This window comes from Hetaerina americana, unplaced genomic scaffold (assembly GCF_022747635.1).
Source record: "Hetaerina americana unplaced genomic scaffold, ioHetAmer1.1.p SCAF_12, whole genome shotgun sequence".
Taxonomy (NCBI): domain Eukaryota; kingdom Metazoa; phylum Arthropoda; class Insecta; order Odonata; family Calopterygidae; genus Hetaerina; species Hetaerina americana.
The window spans coordinates 12186453-12210462 of NW_027286292.1; the positions used below are offsets into that span (position 1 = coordinate 12186453).

The 24010-nt window shown below is 37.0% G+C and overlaps 1 protein-coding gene across 4 annotated transcripts in view; it reads right to left on the reverse strand.

Moving 5' to 3' along the window:
* Positions 1-1075: 1075 nt before the first annotated feature.
* The window catches only part of LOC139685867 (guanine nucleotide exchange factor C9orf72-like), a 36123-nt gene continuing 13188 nt past the window's right edge, over positions 1076-24010 (reverse strand). For 2 of the 4 annotated variants that reach the window (XM_071582987.1, XM_071582986.1), the window contains 3 exons: positions 10389-10606; positions 10147-10308; positions 1076-1560 (listed from right to left, as the gene is read on the reverse strand). In XM_071582987.1, the coding sequence (XP_071439088.1) occupies positions 1377-1560; positions 10147-10308; positions 10389-10606 (564 nt within the window). In that variant the 3' untranslated portion in view covers positions 1076-1376. Of the gene's footprint in view, positions 1561-10146; positions 10309-10388; positions 10607-24010 lie in introns of those variants that run through there. The other 2 variants (XM_071582988.1, XM_071582989.1) reach the window with 2 other exon arrangements.

Genomic DNA, 24010 nt, shown 5'->3' on the forward strand with positions numbered 1-24010 from the left:
AATCAAGCTCTTTCAGTGAAAAAAACTACGAATCTCCCTTCGTAAAACATGTCATCAAAGTGAAACAAGAGTGATTTTTTCCATTAATCCTCAAAGTGGCTACCAAGGGACCCAAGTTAGAGCTTAAAATTTCCTGCAGACCATCTAGCTTTCATTTAGCCCAACTGTCCCTCCTTCCCCAACTATGCAAGGTTTGTAAAAATTATTCTGTGCACCAGATACTGCAAAGTGATGAACCCCATGTCTTATCAGATACATCCTACCTGGATAACAAAGTGAATTATTTTACTATCGAACACAGACATAAGAACCAATGAAATAAAAATGCATGTAATCAGTTTCTCAAGAAGTACGAACATTAAAATAAGAGAAAATTTCGGGAGCATAAACTATAATACAGTTCACCTATTCAGAAAGCAAGTTATTTGAACATAATCAAGGTAAGAGGTGATAAAAAAGTGGTACAAGCCTGGTAGTGAGGTCAGAGCAAAGTAAGAAGGTGTAAGTATATTTAATGAAGAGGGGGAATTTATGATGGAGCCTTTGATTTAAGATTTACAAGTAAGACTTGTGTAAACTAATATATATAAAGAAAGTACTATAGAACTGGTCACAAACAAGGTTGATGAAATGGATAGATAAGTGTGGCTCTTATGCCTTGAGCCCTGGAGGAAGATGGAAAAAGGAAATAGATTGACAGAAAATTAGTAACTTTCTATGCCTGTTTAAGGTGGAGAGGTTCTTGGAAAAGATCAATGACAAAATGAAACATGGACTCGGGACCAATTGAGGGGAAATGGGATTTTGAAAACAGTGATGAGGAGAAGAATGTTGGGTGAATGAGGCAGGAAGTATGTGATATCATGTAAGGCATTAGGGTATTTATTTGGCCCCATATTAGGCATGACTAGGATGTGCAGTTATACTTAATACCTGGATCTATCTAAACTTACCTTCACTAGCAGACCATTGACAGTGTTGGTACCACGAACTTGTTGGTACTCCTGCTATACAACTTCACACGATTCAGCTTGGAAATATGGCAGTTCTGAGTGACATCTCTAACTGGGTTTATCTTTTATTTATTGGCATAACATATTTCATAAATCATTAAATGGAGTATTTAAAACATTTTTCCATAATAAATATTATTTGATTATTATTGCAGCACAAGATCCACAATAGCACAGGCTTAACAACAACACAAAGGGGAAATCCAGTAAAAAATAAACGCTTTCACATACTTTCAATTGTATCAGAAAAGTTATGAAGACATTAACAGGTAAGTGAGGACACTTTTGGAATTAATCCTTAAAATATATAGAGCAAAGGGAACAGTTGAATCAAACATGTTGCCATCATTTTTAATAGAGTCCTCAAGGGTTGTTTCTTTCCAAAACATAAATATATATTCCTGGTTTCAGTTTTTCTGCAGCAGACAAAACAACCAAAAAGTCGGCATCATCTAGCCTCAATGTATTCTTCAAATATTTTGCCAATGTAATGCCCCCTCTACTTTCCCCCGGAAATTTTATCAGACCACCTTGATTTCCAGTGTTCCTGAAGTTAAAAGAAATAAACAATATATTAACAGAATTTGAACTGTTTACCTCAACATATCTCCTTCAAAACCAAGCGAGCCATACTTATTCTGCAATCATTTGTCACAAATTGCATCCTGAAAGAATGAGGGCACCTTACTTGCCATATGACAACTTAAGATTTTCCTCAAATGATTTTTCAAAACTCACCAGGACAATTGTGCAATACTTTTTTATTTTTGAAATAATTTTCACCTTCGGCTGAAATATAAGTTATGACAAAAGTCATTACTAATTTTTAAAGTAATACAAAGCCTAAAAATGTATTTAATGTGACTGAAATACTCACTGCCCTTGAAAAATCCTATTGCAACAAATATCGTTACTTTTGGAAAGAAACGATATTTAACCCTGGTGATTTCCACTATAATATTTTTATTCAAACAACCCAGTTTTTGACACTGTAAAATATCATTTCTCTCCAATATGTTTAGTTTCCACAAAGTAACTTTGTGGAAACAAATCATATAGGTAAGCCTCTAACTATATGGTTTGTTTGTTAGTTTTCATTATGCTTCTTTGTTGCCATAGTTCAAATGTGGCTTTCAGCTGGGAAACCATTTCCTACACTCATACCATCCCCATTGACACTAATGCAAACTTCTTTTACTTACACCAATATTGACATTTACCAATTATTTACATACTTCTCTCTCTTCCATTGAGTTTTAAAATAATCTATAAGAAATGTGTATGATAGAAGCAGTCACTCAGAATTTGCAATTGAATTTGTAGGAAGGGGGATTATTAAAAAACCATAAACCTAGTAATCAACCCGAAGGTCAGCTTGGTAGGGTTCATATAGTAGAGTTCACCTAATACTGAGCTTGATGACAGGTGAAATTCACACTTCTGGATAGGGGGCCAGTTCATTTCCTTGTGCCCCCGTTGTTTTCCAGGAAGATCTGACAACCAAAAAATCACAAAGCTTCAGCTAGAGCTGAGGGTGCATTAGAGGTGTGATCATGAATCAAACCTGGGTCTTCTGGACATTAGTCCAATGCTGGTAGGCAGCATTGGACTAATGGCCACCGCTGCCATTAGGCAGCACTGCCATTTGGCTGCGCTGATGTGTGAATTTCATGTACCATCAAGCTTAGTATGGGGTATATTCTACCCACCAAACTGACCTTAAGGCTGATGACCCTGTTTATAGATTATTAATATTAGTGCACAAATTGTAAGTTATAAATCAAAACCCTCTCCCTTTAGAATTAGAACTTTAGGCAATTACAAGAGACCTAACATGGACAGTGAATTCTTAATAAATGTCAGAGATGTTTTCTTTGATTCCCACCACCCAGTTTACTACATGATTTTTATTGCTGAAGGGTCAGAATAATATGGGGAAATTTACAGATATGTATTTCCTCCAGGCAGGTTCAGAAAAATAGGCCAATATATGTCCTTAAACTATGCAAAAGGAAACAAGTAACTGTAAACAACAGAACAAATAGCAGTTTGTCAGTCAATGTCTACTTATGCATTCACAATGAAACTCATTTTTGATGCCATATTAATCAGCGAAAGGAACTAAATATTTGATATAATCAATGAAAAAATCATTCATGAAATTTAAATTTAAAAAGCAAATAGATTTGAGTTTTATTTAAGAGAATGCCATTTGAAACATAATGAGTGGAAAACAAGGAAAATTGGCAACCCAAAAACCCAGTTCTCTAACCGAAGTAGTTGAAATACAACCTAAATAGATTTTCCAAAATTTTGTCGCATTATATAAGCCAACTCAATTCACATTTATCCAGATTCTTTCTGTATCGATCAGACCAGCCATTACTTATCGAGTGACTAAAATTGCGCGGGTTATGCCATTTCAATGGTTTTCTTCTTGAGGTGAAAAAAATCTGTTCAAAAATTTCAATTTTGGATAAAAACTTTTTTGGAATCATTTTTAAAGCAGTGGTCTCCCGACTATGGCAGGTTAGGGTAGCCTTTTGATGAACAATGGCACTCCACAATACTGCAATTAGAGGCCCTGACTAACATGATGCAACTTATTCTTAAAACTCATGCTACATAATACCACAACCCATCATTTAACTCTGCATACTTTCTACCTACCTTAATTCCACCAAAGTACCAATTCTTTTCTTCCTCTTACCTCAAATTCCCAACATTTCTCATGCATAACAGTCTTAATCATCCTATTGCCCGTTTATCTCATGCATATTCCGCCTTCATTGAATCTATCCCAACAATCGTCTCTCTTCCAACACCATGCCGAGAACTTCATCAATATTTTTCCTTCCCAAGTATTTTATTACCTTCATTTCTCTCATAGCCAAAACTTAAAATAAAATTCTCCTACTATCCTTACTGCTTCTCACATCTTATTCTAAAACACTTCCAATTTAGGTGAACTGCATTATCTGTTCTAGATACTTTTACACACTTTAACATTATCTACTTCCCCTTCCTCTTACTAATGAATCTCGTTACCTTCACTTTTATGATAACAGCTCATCCCATATCTATGGTACTGATTCTGTGATATGCTAAGCAATGATTGCAACCCTCAATAACCTGCTATTTACCATTTCACCTCCATATCTATCTGATTCATTGAGATCCCCATTGAGATTCCTTTTACTCCTCCCTCCAGCCATCCACACACATTCTAAATGTTACAGGAGTCAATGGACATCCCTATCCTACTCATCTGCCCAGTACTGCCCACCCTGATCCTCCAATTCATACCTGCACTTGTGCATTCTTTGACATATACAGGTTCCAGATAAGTTATCTATCCCCTGGTGTACTCCCTTTTCACAACACATTGAATAATTGTGCCCAATTCACTCTGACTGAACTGAACTGGATTTCAAAATTAACAACAAATATTAATAAAACCTGATTATACTCTAAATTCCTTTCTTCTAGTGACCTCATCACTGCTGGCCTCATGCATACCCATCCCCTTTCAAAATACAAATTGACCTTTTCTTAGGTAATTTTGTTGATGATCCTAAGGACAATTCCTTCTTTTAACTTTTTTTGGATAGTATCAACACTCTCCTAACCAAGTCTCCCAGCAAAACTCCTCCTTGAATGCTGTAATGAGTTCATAAAAACCTTTCCCATTTTCTCAAACACTTTGACTAATTCTGTAGCATTATTATTTATCCCAACAACATTTTCCATTTAATTTCCTTAAATGCCATTCATATAATGCATACATACAGTATTCCTGATCCTAAACCATGTTTATTGCTACCATATTCCCTTTCAATATGCAAAATTACGACTCTATTATCCCTGGAAAATAGTTCCTCCATGAATTCTTTCCATCTGGTCAAAACCTCTCCAGCTTTAATTAATATTATAAACATTGTATCTTTATTGCTGTACATGGGCATTCCTTTTATTATTCATTATAGTTTTTTGCCCTTTCTTTATCATTTGCCCATTTCACCCAGCCTGTCTACTCTCCATATCCTTACACAGCTCTTTCTAAAATACTACTTTTGTCTTATCAATTACTCCCTTCAGATTATTGTTTCACATTTTATTTTCATCTTACGCTAAAATTCTATTCCATCAGCCTTCAAAATCTAAATCTTGTTCAAAATCATCGACTGCATTCCATCATATTGTGTTCACCTATTCACAATAATATACTCTCTCACCTGTGGCCTCCTCATCTTTTTCCTTTTCATAATTTCTCATTTCGTAGACTTTATTTATCCCTTTTTTAACATATTTCTATCCTTCTTCTTGAATACCCATCGTCTTACCCATGCTTAGAATTTTATGAACTACCTCCTGCCTATTTTCTTTGCATAAATTAATTATTTTATAATGCTATTTTCTTCTACTCCTTCCTATTTCTAAAGTCCTTAATTTAACATTATACTTCATTAGAAACAAATTGTGATCCATCACCACATCTGCTCCCAGGGAGCAATGTGTGACTTCATTGCATTATTCCTAAAATATAATATAATTAATTTATATCTCCCAGCATTTTACACGTGTACAATGTCTAATGTGATGATGATGTCAGGTGTTAGTTATATTTGAGTTATCTATCAGTTACAACCCTGAATATGCAAGGATGAACTTGCAAACAACATTTTCTGTCCCACTCCCCCCTCCTAGATCTACCACACTTTCATTTAGTGCGCTCCCCACAGGGGGTATCCTTGTCCCAAACAAACCCTCATCAACAGCCAACAATTGACACAGCAGACTATACTTCCCTTTCCTTTCCCTCCCATCTACATCCAAACCTATAACCTTCTTTTTACCCCTCTACCCTTCCTTACCACTCTGACCAACCCTCCCCTCCTCCCCGCTCTGAAGGTATTTATACAAAGTTGTCTTCTGTAGGAACTACCTGATGATGATGTCCAACATCAAAACCATGGTTGTGTTTTAAATAAAGTGTGTGGAATTATACAGTTGCTTCTTTGATTTCAATATGCGGAGCAAATTCCACAAAATTATGCCTGATACAACAAATTTAAGCAATCTCTCCAGCAAAACTTATGTTTTTTTCCTGTGGTAATTCTATTTTCCTGAACCATACTCTCTTACCTCACTCTTCCTACAACTGCCTCTCACTTCTCCTACAACTAAATGCCAATCTCCCATTACTGTCTAGAGTTTTCTTCCAGATGTCTATGCCATCACTTTAGTCTGGTTGATCACATACAATGCCAACTTCTTTCTCCTTGTAGCTGATTGTTAGCATGTACACCTGGATTACCTCCAGAATGAGCAGGTCCACTCTTAATTCTACTAATAAGATTCTGGTACTTAACCAATCCTTGTTCATCACACTTCTCCCCAGTTTTCATTAAGTACTAAGGCTACACTAAGCTGACTCACTTTACCTCTGCTATGCATTATTCTGAAAATATCACTCCAATAACCCCGCTATTCTCCTAACCCGCCACCCACAGGCTTAACATGTTTTTATTTTCTCTTTCTATTCCTCAATATTTTGCTTACTTGATATTATGCAATTTTACTGTACTCAACTTCATCCGTTAATTCCAAGGCCCTATTCTCTTGGGGTTCCTCTTCTTCATTTTGCCTGCCTCCAATCCTCCCCTGCTGGGCAAGACACTCAGCCCTGTGGGTTGAGTCTCCTAGTTTCCATGACTCATTACTTTCGTTTGGGTCCATCATATGTTCTTAGGAAAAATAATTGAGGTGGGTCCTATTGTTATCCTAAATAGTTTTTAATCTGACAACATCACTGAAATGGCCACGCCATCCGTCAGATGCATTTGTTGCCATCTCATTGAGGAACAGACACTGGGCGGAATTTTATCTAGCTTCCTACCCTTTGACTTATCTAATAAGGGCAACCCTTCAAGGAGCAATTATTAATGCCACCAGCATAGCCCAAAGGGTCATTAGAACATGTAAGCCCTTCCACCGCATTAAGGTTGTAGTATATGGGGAGAGGGTCTTTTGTTGTTTGACATAAAAATTTGAAAGATTGGTAGTGAATATGTTCCTACGATGAAAATGGGTTTCCATACATATTTGCAAACTGCACCAAATACCTCCTCTCAGCCAGCACTGGAGGGTGCCATCAGTGTAAAAAGTCAACCTGTCCCATTTCTTCAAGGCTTCTCCTCCAATGTATATGGGGAAGTAGTGTCACTTCAGATGGAGAAGAGGAGGAGAAGGAAAAATGGAGATAGGAGGATAAACGAAGCACCTTCATATCTGTAGGAAATATAATATTATTACTGAAGGAGAGAAAAGGTTAACCCATTAAACAAAGAAGCTGTACATTTATACTCACTATACAAAAGTCCATGATCAATCTTTTTTGCATGATCTCATGTAAATTATGAGACACTTACTGAGGACAAAATGCATGAAAAATCTCACCCCCTTCAAATATAAGATCAGCATGTGGATTAATTCTTAGCCTGATGATCATTAATTTGGCAATAACTTTAAATACTTTTGATCCTCAGGTTTCTATATCAATGGCTTAATTGTACATTTGATCAATCATGAACCTTCTCCTTGTATGTGCCTTTAGTTACTTTAAATTTCACAATTATATATTGTCTAATATGTGGTCTGTGCAATAAACGCATGAACTGGTGCAATCTGGCAGACATGATGCGGTCTATAGCCCTGTGCTTGCTTGGCAGATTGTTGAGCTGTGCAAATGTAGTCAGTTATGCTAGATTCTGCGGCACATTTTTTACTGTTTGTCGAAAACGGAAATTGATGAAATCACAAATCAACATCAAGTTTTCTGGTGAAATGCGGTAAAAGTCATCACGAAATTACTGAAATGCTGACAGCTTATGGTGAAGACGCTCTGAAGAAATGATCAATTTTCATGAGGATTAAGCCTTTTAAAGGTGGCCGACTGATGGTCAAAAAACTGTCCGAATGATAGCTGATGAACTGAATTAGGAAAATCAACAGTGCACACTATTTTAACCGTACATAATGGATGGATTCTTCACCACAACAATGTATCTGCACATTCAGCAATGATTGTTCGCCAGTTTCTGGTGAAAAATTCAATCACCATCCTTGACCATCCTCTTCATTTGCAAGATCTCGCCCCCTGCAACTTATTCCTATTCCCAAAATGTAAAAATGTGATGAGGAGACATTACTGGGAAGATGTCGACACAATAAAGCAAGAAACGACGAGGAAACAAATAGGTCCAACTGCTGAGGACTTCCAAGGGTGCTATAAAGAGCGGAAAGGAAGATGAAATAAGTGCATAGCAACGAATCAGGAGTACTTTGAAGGGGACAGAATCGATGTAGACTAAATTTTGCAAAATAAAGTTTTTATGGTCTCAGTTTGCATATTTATTGGATCGAGTAGTATATACTGTTATCAATTATAAAAGTAAATTGTAATATATATATATATATATGATAAAAGTACACAATATTCATAATGATGCTCAAAAACATTGTTAGTCTATGACTCAAGTGTAAAGACTTCATGTTCATCCAAAGTTCCTATATTCTAAGTCCATCATGTTCCTTGGGAATTCTTATATTCCTCCAGACGATAAATATTCTTATCTCTTCTTCTACCATGCCTAACATTCAATACTCTCTGCCGATTTTATTATTTCCACTATCATGTCTCAAAAGTCTCCAAAATTATGCTGAACATGTAGCCTAGTCAACCAGGTTTCTGAGTCACGCAAAACTATGTCAGTATTAAATTGTCAACTAATCTTTTCTTTATAACTTTACTTACGTTGTCTGTCACCAACTTCTGTCTATTTACATATGCTTATTTGCCTAATGCTATTCTTTATTTTAATGTCCATACTACTTTGACAAACTCCTTAAGAGGTTAACTGTTTTACCTTCTGTCCCTCAAGTTTAATGTTTATCCTAGCCTTCTTGTTTCTTGATAATCCTATTACCTTCATTTTTTATTATTAATTCTCATCCAAATTCTTATAACATTGATTCTTTTATGTGCTGAATAATGATTGCAATCCTTAGGCTGACTGGCCAACTAAATTTTCATCAACCAAAAATTTACCTGATTTAATGAGTTACCAATCTACTTTCATTCCTGCTTCAAGCCCTTCTCATGCCTCTAAAATATTCACTATAAAAAAACCCCTTAATATTCTCTCCGTAGGAATATGATCAGATCTGAGAATTGAGGTTGGTTCAACTTTCAAAAAAGAGGAAGTAATGAATCCTCTCTGAAGAGGCCTACTGAGAAAAATAAACACCAGGTGTCAGGTTTTTTAGACACTTTCCTTCCTTGGGTGTGTTCATTTGCATTTAGGTACAACACAGGGAATAATCGGAGGGTGACTAGTCCCTGAATATTCTCCTTGTACATTTGGCTCGTTTAAACGTGATTTCTAATGCAAATGTGTGAGAAAATCTATGGGGGTCCTTCGCTTATCTGCTTCATCTTATTAATTTCAGTACAACCAATGGGGCTGCCTCTGGAATAGGAGTTTCTCCTCATAAACCTTACATGTGTGATTTTGACTCACGATGCTCACTGTGCTATACAAACGTGCATGGGAGTGGTTGACTTTTTTATCACTTGTCTCCTTCCTTTTTTGCTTATTTACACACAATTGGCAGGTCACTGACATAGCAGTTCCCAAAAAACTTGGCCCCAGTGTAAGAATGTGACTGACAAAGGCTACTTGCATTCCACAAACCCAAGCGGGAGACTGCGAGCGATTGATGTCTATGATTGTGTATTTCACCCCCTTTCTTTCTCTTTTTTCACTTTCTAATGACCCTACCTCCCTCCAAAGATTACAGATTAGGGCAAACATCTCAATCATTAAACAGAAATTGCATAAAATTTCAAGAAAAAATTTACTTGATCAATCCACTGCAAAGTTTACTCTTCACCACCCATGCATTTGAATGTGCACAATGTGCTGTCACAGTATTTCAACCTAATCACTCACTGCTACTTAAATCATTGTTAACAAATAACTTCAGACTTTCAGACAGGACAAGGACACACTCTTCAGCCACTTCTGCTACCATCTCTAAAGAATAAAAAGTGATAATTGGCTTAACTCACCTCATCCAACTCACCAGACTCAGCAAAGATAGTGCCAGGCAGTTCAATCTCCGTCTAAATGTTTTTATGTAGGTTTCCCAGTAAACTACAGGAAGAAACTCCAAGTCTCGAATAGCATCATTCACGAGTCTTCCTGTCTCACGGACATTTTGCATCACACTCCTGTTTTATAAAAGTCTTTTTACATAGGACATACAGATACAGTCACAAAAGGTAAGTAAAATCATTAATTATGCACATACTCATGATCCAAAGAAGAACCGTTTCCCTGGTTTAGAAATCTGTATTCATTTCTATACATTTCCTGTTGATTCACTAAATATGAATGGAAATTTGATGTTTGCTTCACGGCACCAAAAGAATCTCCAACAGTGAGATCTATTACAGTTACGGGAATGGGATTGGACATAAGCTCCAGAGATGCCAAATCTCGTCCTCCATATTCATCAAGAAGTAATCCCTGCAAACAAAAAGGATTTAAGAAGCGAACAGCCAATAATTAAATGAATTTACTTATATATATTCACCAACACAACACACTAATTAATAGAGAAAACCTGTCATCAGATTGAGCGTCAGTGACACAAATATGCATAACTGATGGACTGGTGAGCAATTGTTGTTCAAGCAAGCAATGCACGCATGCAACACTGGAGTTCCCCTTTATTTGCGTGATAAGTAAGGCATTCTAGTGCCGATAGCTTCAGCAAAAACTTTTGATCATTTGTATCATTCATATATTGCATAATTTAATTCTTTAACAGTTCTTTTTTTCATACTTTTATAACTCTGAGAATGGGTATCATCCATAAACTTGAAAAAAAGTATCTTAGCTTAAAACATGGTGAATCCAAACTGTTTAGGACATTTTTACAATACGATACTTTTACGATATTTCAATGGTTATTCTGCTATTCTTGAATAAGTCGCATCGAAAAAACCGAACATCATGAAAATCGGTTCAGCCGTTCTTGAGTTATAATTGGTATAACTAACATGATTTATGACTTTCTCATGAATATATACTTCTATATCTTCAGATGAAGACGCATTGTTTCCGTCGAAATATGAAGAAAATACGTGTGAGTGTTCTTCTCTTTTCTTTTTGTTTCTATATTGTGTGTTACTGTGTATTGTACTATTCGGCACTTCCGTGTTACATCTACGAAAACATATATACATATATATTTATATGGATATATATATATATATATATATATATATATATATATATATATATATATATATATATATATATATATATATATATATATATATATATGTGTGTGTGTGTATATATATATATATATATATATATATAAGTTTTCGTAGATGTAACACGGAAGTGCCAAATAGTACAATACACAGTAACACCCAATATAGAAATATATATATATTTCTATATTGGGTCAAAGTGGCTGTGGTGTTGCAAATTCGGTGTATATATATATATTTTTTAAGGTAATCTACCGGTTAAGGTAGGTTTTTTTGATGGACACAACTACCAAACAAATATTTTGTGACTACTAACAAAACACAACCCTAAATTCTACTCTACACCAGGTCCCTCTTCATCTCTGAGTACTTTCTTCCTCCCTTCATCCCGTCCAACATCCCTATCCTGTTCCTTCCCTTTCCTCTTTTGCCCAACATTCTACCCTCTATCACAGTCTTCAACATCCCACTGCCGGTCAACACCCCCTTCATCCACTTTTCCTGCCTCCATAGGATTGCTCCCAACAAACCCCTCTCTTCGCCCACCATACCAAGTACTTCCTCATTTGTTTTCTTCTCTGTCCATTTCACCTTTTCCATTCTTCTCCACACCCACATTTCAAAAGCCTCCAGTCTACGTCTATCCTCCTGCTTCAATGACCACGTTTCCGCGCCGTACATAGCTACGCTCCATATCAAAGTTTTTACGAGTCTTTTCTTAACATCCTTACTCAAAGTCCCCGTCATCAACTCCCTCCTCCTCGTGAAAGCCTCTTTGCCTAGCGCAATTCTTCTCCTTACGTCCCTACTACTTTGACCGTGTTGGTCCAAAACATTACCGAGATACGTAAACTGTTCTACCTGCTCTAGTTTTTGCCCTCTTACTTTAATGTTAAGATTAGCCTTTTTCTTTCTAGAAAATCGCATAACCTTTGTTTTATTAATGTTGATTCTCATCCCATACCTGTCGCACTGAATTTCCAATTCACTAAGCAATGCTTGCAGCCCCTTGGCTGACTGACAAACTAAAGCTTGGTCATCAGCAAACCTAACTGATTTTACGAATCCCCCGCCCACTTTCATTCCTACCTCGAGTTCTTCCCATGCCTCTTTGATCATTTCCTCTGCATACAGGTTGAACAGCAACGGTGATAATGGGCAACCCTGCCTTACACCCCTTCCTAACACTGCCCATCCTGACTCCCCGTTTCCCACCCGCACCTGAGCAGTCTGAGACATGTACAGGTTGCGGATTAGCCTCCTTTCCCTCCAATCTATTCCTATTTTCTGCAGAATACTCATTAGTTTTTCCCAATTCACTCTATCAAACGCTTTTTCGAAATCTACGAAACAGGCAAATACCTCCTGGTTGTGTTCTATATTCCTCTCGATTAATAATCTCATTTCTGCAATGGCATCACGCGTACCTCTCCCCTTCCTAAACCCAAACTGATCATCCCCTAAGTAATCATTTGCCCTACTCTCTATCCATTTGTTTATGATCCTGAGAACAACTTTAGCTGCGTGGGATATCAAACTAATTGTCCTATAGTCCTCACATGACGTGGCCTTTACCTTTTTCGGAATCGGAACTAAAACTCCTCTCACAAAGTCTTCCGGCCAGATTCCCTCCTCATAAATGCTACGGATCAGCCCATATAGTCTCTTCCTCCCACATTTTCCTAAGCATTTTAAAAGTTCCACGGGAATGTTATCTACCCGCACGGCCTTATTTAGTTTCATCTCCCTTAATGCCCTTTCTATCTCATTGTCTAGTATGCCTGGACCTAAGCTGTCTTCCTCTACGTCATTTTCTTTTTCAATGTCTAACTGTGTTGGTCTGAGTTCTTTACTATACAGTTCTTCTATATACTCCTTCCATCTCTCTTGGATCTTTCCTGCGTCAACTATTACCTTACTTGCTTTATCTCTAACTATTAGCATAGCTCTTCCTTTCTTACTTCCCGATAACGATTTAACTTTGCTGTACAGCGCACCGATTTCGCCCTTCCTCTGGAGACTTTCCATATCCTCGCACTGCGTCTTCCACCATGCGTCTTTTGCCTTATTTGTTGCCCGCCTCAATTTATTGTTCAATTCTTTGTACTTCATTTTGCCTAATTCTGTATTTATATTCTTCCATTTTCGCCGCTCATCCATCTTTGTAATCATCTCATCCATGATCCATGGTTTCCTAGTCCTTTTAGCGTTAACGGTTCCAATAGTGTCTTTTGCGGCTTTAGACAACCCTTTTTTGATCATTTCCCATTTTTCTTCGATAGTAATAAGCCCTTTACCATCCTCCATTATTTTCTCTACCGCCTGTTTGTATTCCTTCCTTTTCAACCCATTTAATGCTTCTACATTCCATTTTCTAACTCGCCGCCCCTGCCTTATCTTTTTGAAACGTACGCTACATTTCATAACAACTAAATTGTGGTCTGAGTCCGCATCCGCTCCCGGAAAGCTGTGGGAATTTATCACACTATTCCTAAACCTGTGTCTAACCAGGATATAATCTAGCTGATATCTTCCTGAGTCACCTGGCATTTTCCATGTATACCTGCGTCTTTTGTGGTGTCTAAACCAAGTGTTGGTGATGACTAACCCCTGTCTCCTGCAGAACTCAACTGCTTTCTCCCCGCGGTCATTCCTCGTGCCTAAACCGTAGTCGCCCACCTCATTACCATCTCTTCCTTCGCCTACCGTCGCATTCATGTCCCCCATCACTATCAAATGTTTCCCTGCTGGAACACACGCGATCATGTCCTCTAACTGATCGTATATCTTATCGACCTCTTCTTCCTTATGGTTGCTCGGTGGCATGTATACCTGAATAATAACTAAGTTCGTTGGTTCTGCTTTTATCTCCACTAGTAGTATTCTATCCGTTACCTGCTCTATGTTGACTACGCTTCTTCCTACCTCTTCATTTAATACTATGGCAACCCCTCGTTGGCTCTCGTCCCCACCGCTGTATATTATTCTATACTTATCACTCCAGTAATCCCCGCTATCTTTCCATCTCACCTCGCATAGACCTAAAATATCTATATTTCACCTTTCCATCTCTCGCTTAACATTCTCCAATTTCCCTGTCCTCATCATTGTCCTAACATTCCACGTTCCTATTCTAACTAATTTTGTCTTCTTCTCCTGCGTCTTCTGTCCTGCTGCTGCTGGTTTTCCCTTGCAAGGGTTTCGTGGGATGACGACCGCGGAAGCCTTGCCTCCCCCGCTGCCGGGCACGACACACTGCCGATTGGGCCGAGCCCCGTGGTTGCCAGGACTCAAAATATCTCTATTGTCCATCATATTTTTCTAGGGAATGATAATTGAGGTGGTTTCCCGTTGCCTTCCTCAATAGTGTTTTTAACGTGACACCATCACTTACTGGCCGCCCCACTGGGGTCAGACGCCATTGCAGCCGCCTCACTGAGGAACAGACACTGCGTGGACTACCTTTCGTCTGGCTCCTAACCTTCGACCTATCTGGCATGGGTGACCCTACCAGGAGCAATTATTATTACTCCCGCCAGTACAGCTCTAGGGGTCATCGGAACGCACAAGCCCTTCCACCACGTCAAGGTTGTAGTCCGGGGAGGGATATATATATATACATATATATATATGTATATATATATATATATATATATGTGTATATATATATATGTATATACACATATATATATACATATATATACATACATCCATATAAATATATATGGATATATATATTAATACATATAAGTGGGTCGCGGTAGTTCAGGGGGTAGTGTTGGACTGCTGACCAGAGGGGCCCGGGTTCGATTCCAGGCAAGGCACCCTGGGCACCGGCAGCTCCACCCAAGCTATATGCTTTTTCGAGCGTTAATAAATATATATATATATATATATATATATATTTACATATACATAATATATATATAAAAAAATTAATACATACATAATATACATATACATATATACATATACATATATATAACAACAGGACAGAAGACGCAGGAGAAGAAGACCAAATTAGTTAGAATAGGAACGTGGAATGTTATGACAATGATGAGGACAGGGAAATTGGAGAATGTTAAGGGAGAGATGGAAAGGGGAAATATTTTAAGTCTATGCGAGGTGAGATGAAAGGATAGCGGGGATTACTGGAGTGATAATTATAGAATAATATACAGCGGCGGGGACGAGAGCCAACGAGAGGTCGCCATAGTATTAAATGAAGAGGTAGGAAGAAGCATAGTCAACATACTATAGATCAGGTAACGGATAGCTTATTACTAGTAGAGATAAAAGCAGAACCGACGAACGTAGTTATTATTCAGGTATACATGCCACCGAGCAACCATAAGGAAGAAGAGGTTGATAGGATATACGATCAGTTAGAGGACATAATCGCATGTGTTCCTGCAGGGAAACTTTTGATAGCGATGGGGGATTGGAATGCGATGGTAAGCGAAGGAAAAGATGATGATGAGGTCGGGGACTACAGTTTAGGCACGAGGAATGACCGCGGGGATAAAACAGTTGAGTTCTGCGGGAGACAGGGGTTAGTCATCACCAACACTTGGTTTAGACACCACAAAAGAAGCAGGTATACATGGAAAATGCCAGGTGACTCAGAAAGGTATTAGCTAGATTTTATCCTGGTTAGACACATGTTTAGGAACAGTGCGATAAATTCCCACAGCTTCCCGGGAGCGGATGCGGACTCTGACCACAATTTACTTGTTACGAAATGTAGCGTCCGTTTCAAAAAGATAAGGCAGGGGCAGCTGGTTAGAAAATGGAACGTAGAAGCATTAAATGGTTTGAAAATGAGGGAATACAAACAGGCGGTAGAGGAAATCATGGAGCATGGTAAAGAGCTAAGTACTATCGAAGAAAAATGGGAAAGTATCAAGAAAGGGTTGTCTAAAGCCTTGGTATGGTGGGCGACGAGAGCGGTTGTTGGGAGAAATCCCACGGAGGCAGGAAAAGTGGATGAAGGGGGTATTGACCGGCAGTGGGATGTTGAAGACTGTAATAGAGGGGAGAATGTTAGGCAAACGAGGAAAGGGAAGGAATAGGATAGGGATGTTGGACGGGAAGGGAAGAAGAAAGTACTCAGAGATGAAGAGGGGTCTGATATAGAGTAGGATGCTGGATTTTAAGTTTTGTTAGGAGTCACAAAACATTTATTTGGTAGCGGTGTCCATCCAAATACCTACCTTAACCGGTAGATTACTTAATAATAATAATAATATATAAATATATATATATATATATTTATATTTATATATATACTCATTCACATAGAAATAGATACAAGGAAAAGGGATAGGAACACATATAAAGGCCGAACACAATAGAGGTGGGGAAGGCGGAATCAGTCAAATCACGAGTTTAAAAATATTTCCTAGACGGGGACTTTCCACTTGCCGGGCGGATGCTCTCAACCACTTGAGCTATTTAGGTAACGTAATTTACACTGAGATCTGCGATGATTTATGCAACGAAGTGCCCCGATTCTTTGGCCAAGAGATGGCGTTAAGGAGCTGTTTCCGCACCAAAGGAAAAATAGACAACACACAAGAGGAAAGGTGGGTAGTTTAGCAATCATACAACATCATAAAGGATAGGAACAGTGCGTTTTGTGGCACGCATAGCCAGAAGAAGAGGCGAGCCACATTGGCCTAATACACATTCAAACACAAAATCCCGCCAAATGGCAGGGCCCTTGGATGGACAAAGAATCGGGGCACTTTGTTGCATAAAGCATCGCAGATCTATGTATATACTAATACATATATAGGAGGATCTGGTACCCGAAAAAGGACATAGCTTGGATGCCCAGAGTTGTGACGCCCTGAGCTGTGCAGAGCTGTGGGTGCCCAGAGTGCCTTGCCTGGTAATCGAACCCGGACCCCTCTGGTCAGCAGTCCAACACTCTACCCCCTGAACTACCGGGACCCACCTATATATATCCATGTATATACATCCATTTATATATATATATATATATACATATATCTATCTATCTATATATATATCTATATATTTATATATATATATATATATATATACACACACACACATACACATATACATACACATGCACAAACATACATAATTATGCACATATACACCCATACATATACAAATAAAAATTAAGGGTATACCTACACAGACACACATACTCAAAGTAAATGAGAGTGAAGATAGAGAAAACAATAAAATAAGGAAAGTCTAAGCAAAGAATGAGGTTTGTGGAAAAAGCTAGGGAGAGTGTAGCATTGCTCACCTAGTAAAAACCCATGCAGGAAAACACCCACAAAGAGGAGTGGGGTGAGAAAAACATATTAGTCTGAGTTGAAAATAATTTCAATTCTAGTGTTCATTTATTTTATGGAGATACTGGTATAATGGATGAGGTTAGACTTGATGAATCTACTGAAGTAATTGATTTTTGTTCTTCACATTATAAATATTTATTTGATGCATACAATGGAAGAACAAATATCTACCTTTATGCCAGGCAAAGTATTCAGAGGAAACAAAGTGAAAACAGACAACAAAACAAACAGGTGGTCCATCATTATCTAATAATTAGTGCAATGAGTCAGCCTCATCATGCAATTACTGCCCAAGCATCCAAAGCAGAGACAGGGTTTAGCATATTCTGTGACACTTACACTTTGCTGATAAAAACCATTTGAGAAAGAGAACCATGTTTTGATCCTCTCTGCAAAGTCAGACAATTGATTAAGTTACTCCAACAGAAATACAAAACAAAATCTGTGAAAATATTACAATAATAACGCTTAGATGTCCTTGCAGAGTACATGTAAGCTTTTTTGCATACATGCCTTACAAGCCCAAAAAGTATGGGATGAAATTTTTTTACGGTTAGTGAAGCTTGAGTGATGTGATTTGATCGGATTCCTCTGCCAATGAAAACTGTACACTTTTCATGGACTTTTTAAACTTCACCTTATTTTGCACAAAAACTAAAATTTGAATCCAAAGTTGGTTTGTCATAGAAAGATGAAGAGGTATTCTATGAGTTCAGCATGAATCTAAATCACTGAGACTGAATGAGTTGCTTTTCTGATGGAACATGGATTTTCTTTTGACGTGCTGGCAAGTATCCATAAGACACAGTAGAGAATTGCTTACAGTGCTGGATAAATGATGTAGAGCAAAGATCAAACCATTGTGGGTGGAACAGTAAAATAAAAATAAATATGGAGTTGACCTGAGTGACCAGAGGATGTCCTATGCTATTTTGAGCCACTGGCCTTTCAAATCATGGCACAAGTCGACTTTTCATCTAATCATTATGCAGACATGCAATGCTTGCATGCATGCAACACCCTACATAATAAAAGCAGGAGAATTATGCTCATGAAATACTTCATATATCAAGTGTGTAGAGAGTTGGTTGGTATTGATAGAAGACCATTTAATGAAATGAAATACAGCATAACTACCAAGGTTATCTGAGAAAAACTTTTATTAAGAATATTCCTATAATGGAAGGAAAAAACCTATGCAAAGTTCAGCCATTTTCTCCTGAAGAGGTTAACAGCAAGATAAGACAGTCAAAAGGAAAGATACCAGTTGGCATGGCAAGGACTGACACGTAATTGTTCTGGTCAATATTTTGAAGTGTAACACAGCAAGGTGGTATATGATCAAGAGAATTTCATGATTAAAGAACTTGCTCTGTACCACAACTGCATTAATCATTTCCATAATACAGTAATTATTTTGCAACTGAAATGAAAACATGCTGTCTGACAATTTGAAAAAACCTGAATAAATGGTATTTTTTGAGCATAATTAAAATAATATATAAATAAAGCAACATGCAACACAGAAATGCAATATCAAGGAAGGGGTTTCATAATTTCATGTTATGCAAAGAAAAGTAAAATATCTGTACTGTTTTCTAGTAATTTTTGCTAATGGTAGTAAATTCGGGCAAGGAGCCCGAAACAGGACATAACCTAGTCATCACTCAAAAGCAGTGTCAACAACCAAATCCTTCAAAGACAATGGGATGCGATTAGTTATCTATGCTGTTCTTGTGATGAACCAACTATCTCTCTTCCCCTCTAATCTCTCCCCATTCACATCTCTAAGAACCTCCCATCCTTGTAATATATTTTTCTTTTACTCATATGAGGTATCTTTCTAAATAAGGTGAAAACCCTTACCTTTTTTCACAAAAACTTTAACTCAAGAATACCTGAGAGAGTCTAATCACTAGCAATGCCAAGCAGTGATTATATAACTCATTAGTTGCGGCTCTTGCATCAACCCATGACCCAAGGATGAGGGGGCCATTTGCAGAGACAATTGATGCAAGTGCTCTGTTTATCTATATATTCACTCCACCACTCCTCATTATCGATCAAGTCACTGTAACACATCCACATGTCACATGTGAATTTTTGATGCCCTGGATTATTAGATTTATTTTCTGCATTACAATTCTGGAATTCAGAAGGTACTTCCATTTAACCATGAACTGTCCTTCAGGGCAGTCCATTCATAACCTCCAAGTAAATCTTCTCAGGGTCCAAGAAGGCCTTTGCAAATATACCAAGCCACAACAAGGTGAACCTAACTAGTGCATTTTATTAGATCTTAGTAACTGATGGATATATATTGGAATATGTGAAACTAAGGAAAAAATGCACTCACCCTCATCCTTTAGTCTCTCTCTCTCTTTTTTGCAAAGGTACCTCTAAGATGTGACATTCTAGAGTGCCTCCATTTTCATGTATCTATATTGCCTTTTTGGATGATTAGCTACTATAGTCTGGAAGTGCATTTAGTCGGTGATTTAAAAATGGGAGTTCAAATGTAGGAGCTAGTTATCATACTGAATTTTCCAAAATACATCTTGTCTAATGTAACCGAGCTGATTGAGGAGTGATTGTAAAAAAAGTTGACCAACATCACAAATTATCCAATTACTCAGCTCATCTCAACAATTTCCAGACATGGAATCAAGGATCAAGAGAAAAGCCACTAGTTGACCTTCCTGATATCTTGAGTGTTACTGCATAATTAATGAATAAATTTTCTCTAATAACTTGCAAATTTGAATGTTTTTATTTTATATAAGACCATATTCAGAAGGCTTGTAACCTTGGGAAATGGGCTCCAGGAGTTGGTAGCGGCCCCAATAGTAGTACCTAGGTAACAAAAATAATGGATTCTTACCTTAGGTACTAGTATCAATGATTGTAGTATGTGCTCCCATGTAACTGCAATGCAAGTGGGTGATTTGCTGCCATCTACTGAAGAGATGGGACCTCACTTATGCCAATCGCTGATACAACAAAAATGATTTTCATTTTTGGGAGATAGAGTAAATGAGATTTTAATCCATTAATTTCTTTATTTTAACATTTATGCATGTATGTTAAAATGTCATTTTGCAACTAATGATTCTTATCAATACTTTTCTTGCTCAAGTTGGCCAACCAGTGGAATTTTATATTTTTTCAAATCAATATCCATCTAGGAACCAGGATTTGGTTTCTTAATAGAGGTAAATCACCAAGCTGAGAAAACAAATTTGTAATAAATAAATTTTTTTATATAGAGTTTTGCTTGAGCCTAAAAAATGACCTTAGATCTGAATAAATATTAAGTAAAAGTCAGTGAAATTGGGATTCCATTATTCATTTTTCCCCACAGTTGTTATTCATTATGGATTCTTCTTCCAGATTCATAGCCCACCTGTCAAACTAATACTTCTAACACCAATAGAAATCGATTTTGTAGCACCCCAGTGTGACCAACATTGAAGTCAATTTTTCAGAGCCATGGTGTGTCTTTAAGTTCATAAAATGGCTTGAAAGACAGCTTGATCATTTTAAAATTGTACAAGGCCAGTTCAATAAAGAAGGATCATAAATTTTTCATTCACATGATTTTTTCCTGCAAGATTTTAATCTATAAATAAATGCTAACAATGCCCAATGTGGTATGAATTTCATTGATTCTAATCCAAAATTGTATCAATGGAAGCTGCTTAAAGTTGACATGCTCAATTCACTTACACCAATGATGGGGGTAACATGTAGCTAGATATTACATTTTGATTTCCTCTTAATAAATCATGGTCAATGCCTATACAACAAGAGGCTGATGGTGAGTCTGATCTTCCTGATATTACAGCCAGAATATAGTTTATAGGGTTAAAAGAGGTTAGACAATCAATTTCATACAAAGGTGGACCTAGAGTTCCAGGAACTGCTCTTAAGGAAGTAATCATTAACACTGCCACTGCCATTGTGAAAGAAGATAATCTATTAGCACTAGCACTATCAGAATTATTAAAAACTCATTGGATGCCGCTGAAATAGTAGTAAATGGAGTATACTACAGGGATGAACTGAAAATACACCCAAGACCATTTCAATCACAACAGGCTTGATGTTGTATCAGAATAATAGAGTCAAGCATCACAAATTATTACACTGTAAGTCTCATGAAAACAATTTGAAATGTGTTCCTCTCCTCTCTAGTTCATCTAGCTCCATGTGACAATTTCTTGTTCGGCAATGTTAAGGAACACCACATGGAAAGTATTTTTCATCATCAAAAGCAGGTGAAGATGAACTGACCACATTCTAAATTACAACAGCTGCCACTGGTAAAACAATTAAGGTAAAATCAATAAAACTTGTTCCACATATATATCACACATTAAGTTACTAAGATAACAAAAAAGTAATGTTTGCATAGTCAATTATGGGAAAAAAATTTAACCAACACTCTTTATTGAACATCCTTTGTAGATGTAACAGGCTTGAAACTTCCTGTGCCTGAAAATTATGTTTCAATTCATGAAGATTTACATCTATGCCTTCTCTGAATATAGTATATTCCATTACAATCACATAATAATGCCCTATGAGTAAATTTGAGACAAAAATTAAAAGCACCTTATAGAAAGAGAAACAAAAAAATCCAATCTCCAGTGCAAACAATATTATTTCTCACAACGTTACCATGGGTTGACTGGATGCATGAGCTAAGTCCTTAATTGAAAATTATTTGGAGTGAGCAAACAAGTAGACAACTGGATTTTTACGACCATTTTCCAATTATCACCTGCACAAGTTCAATAAAATATAATGATGTGAATTATGCTATAGGGTTTCAAATTTTCTTTTCTAGCCCCAGGCAAGTAGTCTCAGAACTCATAGGATATGACTAATGCATACATCTTGTGGGATATTACGATCAGGAGGTTCAAGTCACTCTGCCAGGTGGAGATCTATACTGCCAAATGGTTAAACTCTGACTTATACAAATATGAGTCAGGGGGCCAGAGTCTCACCACCCGTCCATGTCATAATTTTAAGGGTGGGAATCCTCCTGACACAGATACTGGCTCTTTATGTGGTACCCATTTCTGCCTTCTCCATTAGAAGTAATTTATTTAAATTTTATACTCATGACTTGGGCATCGTTTTCACATTATAGTCAATTTTGTGTGTATGCTATTAACATTTAGGTTTGATGTAAATATTTTATGGTCATTGAACCTTCACTTTTCAGGAGATACTTCTTTTATTTTCTTTTAAATCTAAACATAGGTCTTAAATCATGTAGAAGATTTGGCATGGCATTAAAAATACTTGGGTATCTACATTAATTGCTATCCATCATCATCAAATTTGTTGAAATACTTTGGAATATCACTTTACACCTTTATTGTTTCCATATCACTTTAATCAATCTTCTGTGCTAAAAAACTTGCTTCTATAGTCATTTTCAATTACCAAGACATAAATCCTCCTCAAGGGGTAGTTTTTTTAAACAATATATGTCTTATTAGCATGATTATTTGGGTCTTCAGCTCATCCAACATCTCTGTCATGTTTTGCCTAAATGCACGACTTAATTTATAAGTCTGTTCTCCTAGTAGATTCATAAAACAGTAACACCAAAGGATGACACAAAATAATCTACATAACATTTACACACACCAAATTCTTTATATTACATTTTTGACGGCAAACTTTATGCAAACCTGCAACATAGCTTATCAAAACAATGCTTTCTGTACGTCAATGCTTGGTATTTTATATCAAAAAACCCCTTACTATATTACCGTATTTTCCCATCGATAACACCCACCTTATATATAATGCGTACACAGAACTTTGTAGTTATCATGAATTTGTATAGATACTGTGCGCCCAGGGCTTCATAGTAATCTTGAACGTGTATAGATGCCATGCATCTCTGTGTATATACATATGTATTGTGTGTAAAAATACATTTATATCCATATACTAATAGATGGTAACAACAATGAATACATGAAATCATAATTGCATGTGGCTATATCTACCATAAGTATACAGAATATTAGAGCCAAGTAATTGAAATTGATTACAAACAACAGAAGGATCAAAAAATAAACAATATTTACAAGCCAACACCATATGCTGCCTTATTGCTTTTTCCATATGATTCATATGCTGAAACGAGACATAGGCTCATCTGCCCTTTTATTTGCTATATAAATAACTTTCAGCAAATCAAATATAAAAATATAAGAGAGTGAATGAAATAGAATTTTCTTGTCTTGTTTGCTTTACTTCGCTTTGTAAGCATTGGCACTCAGCTG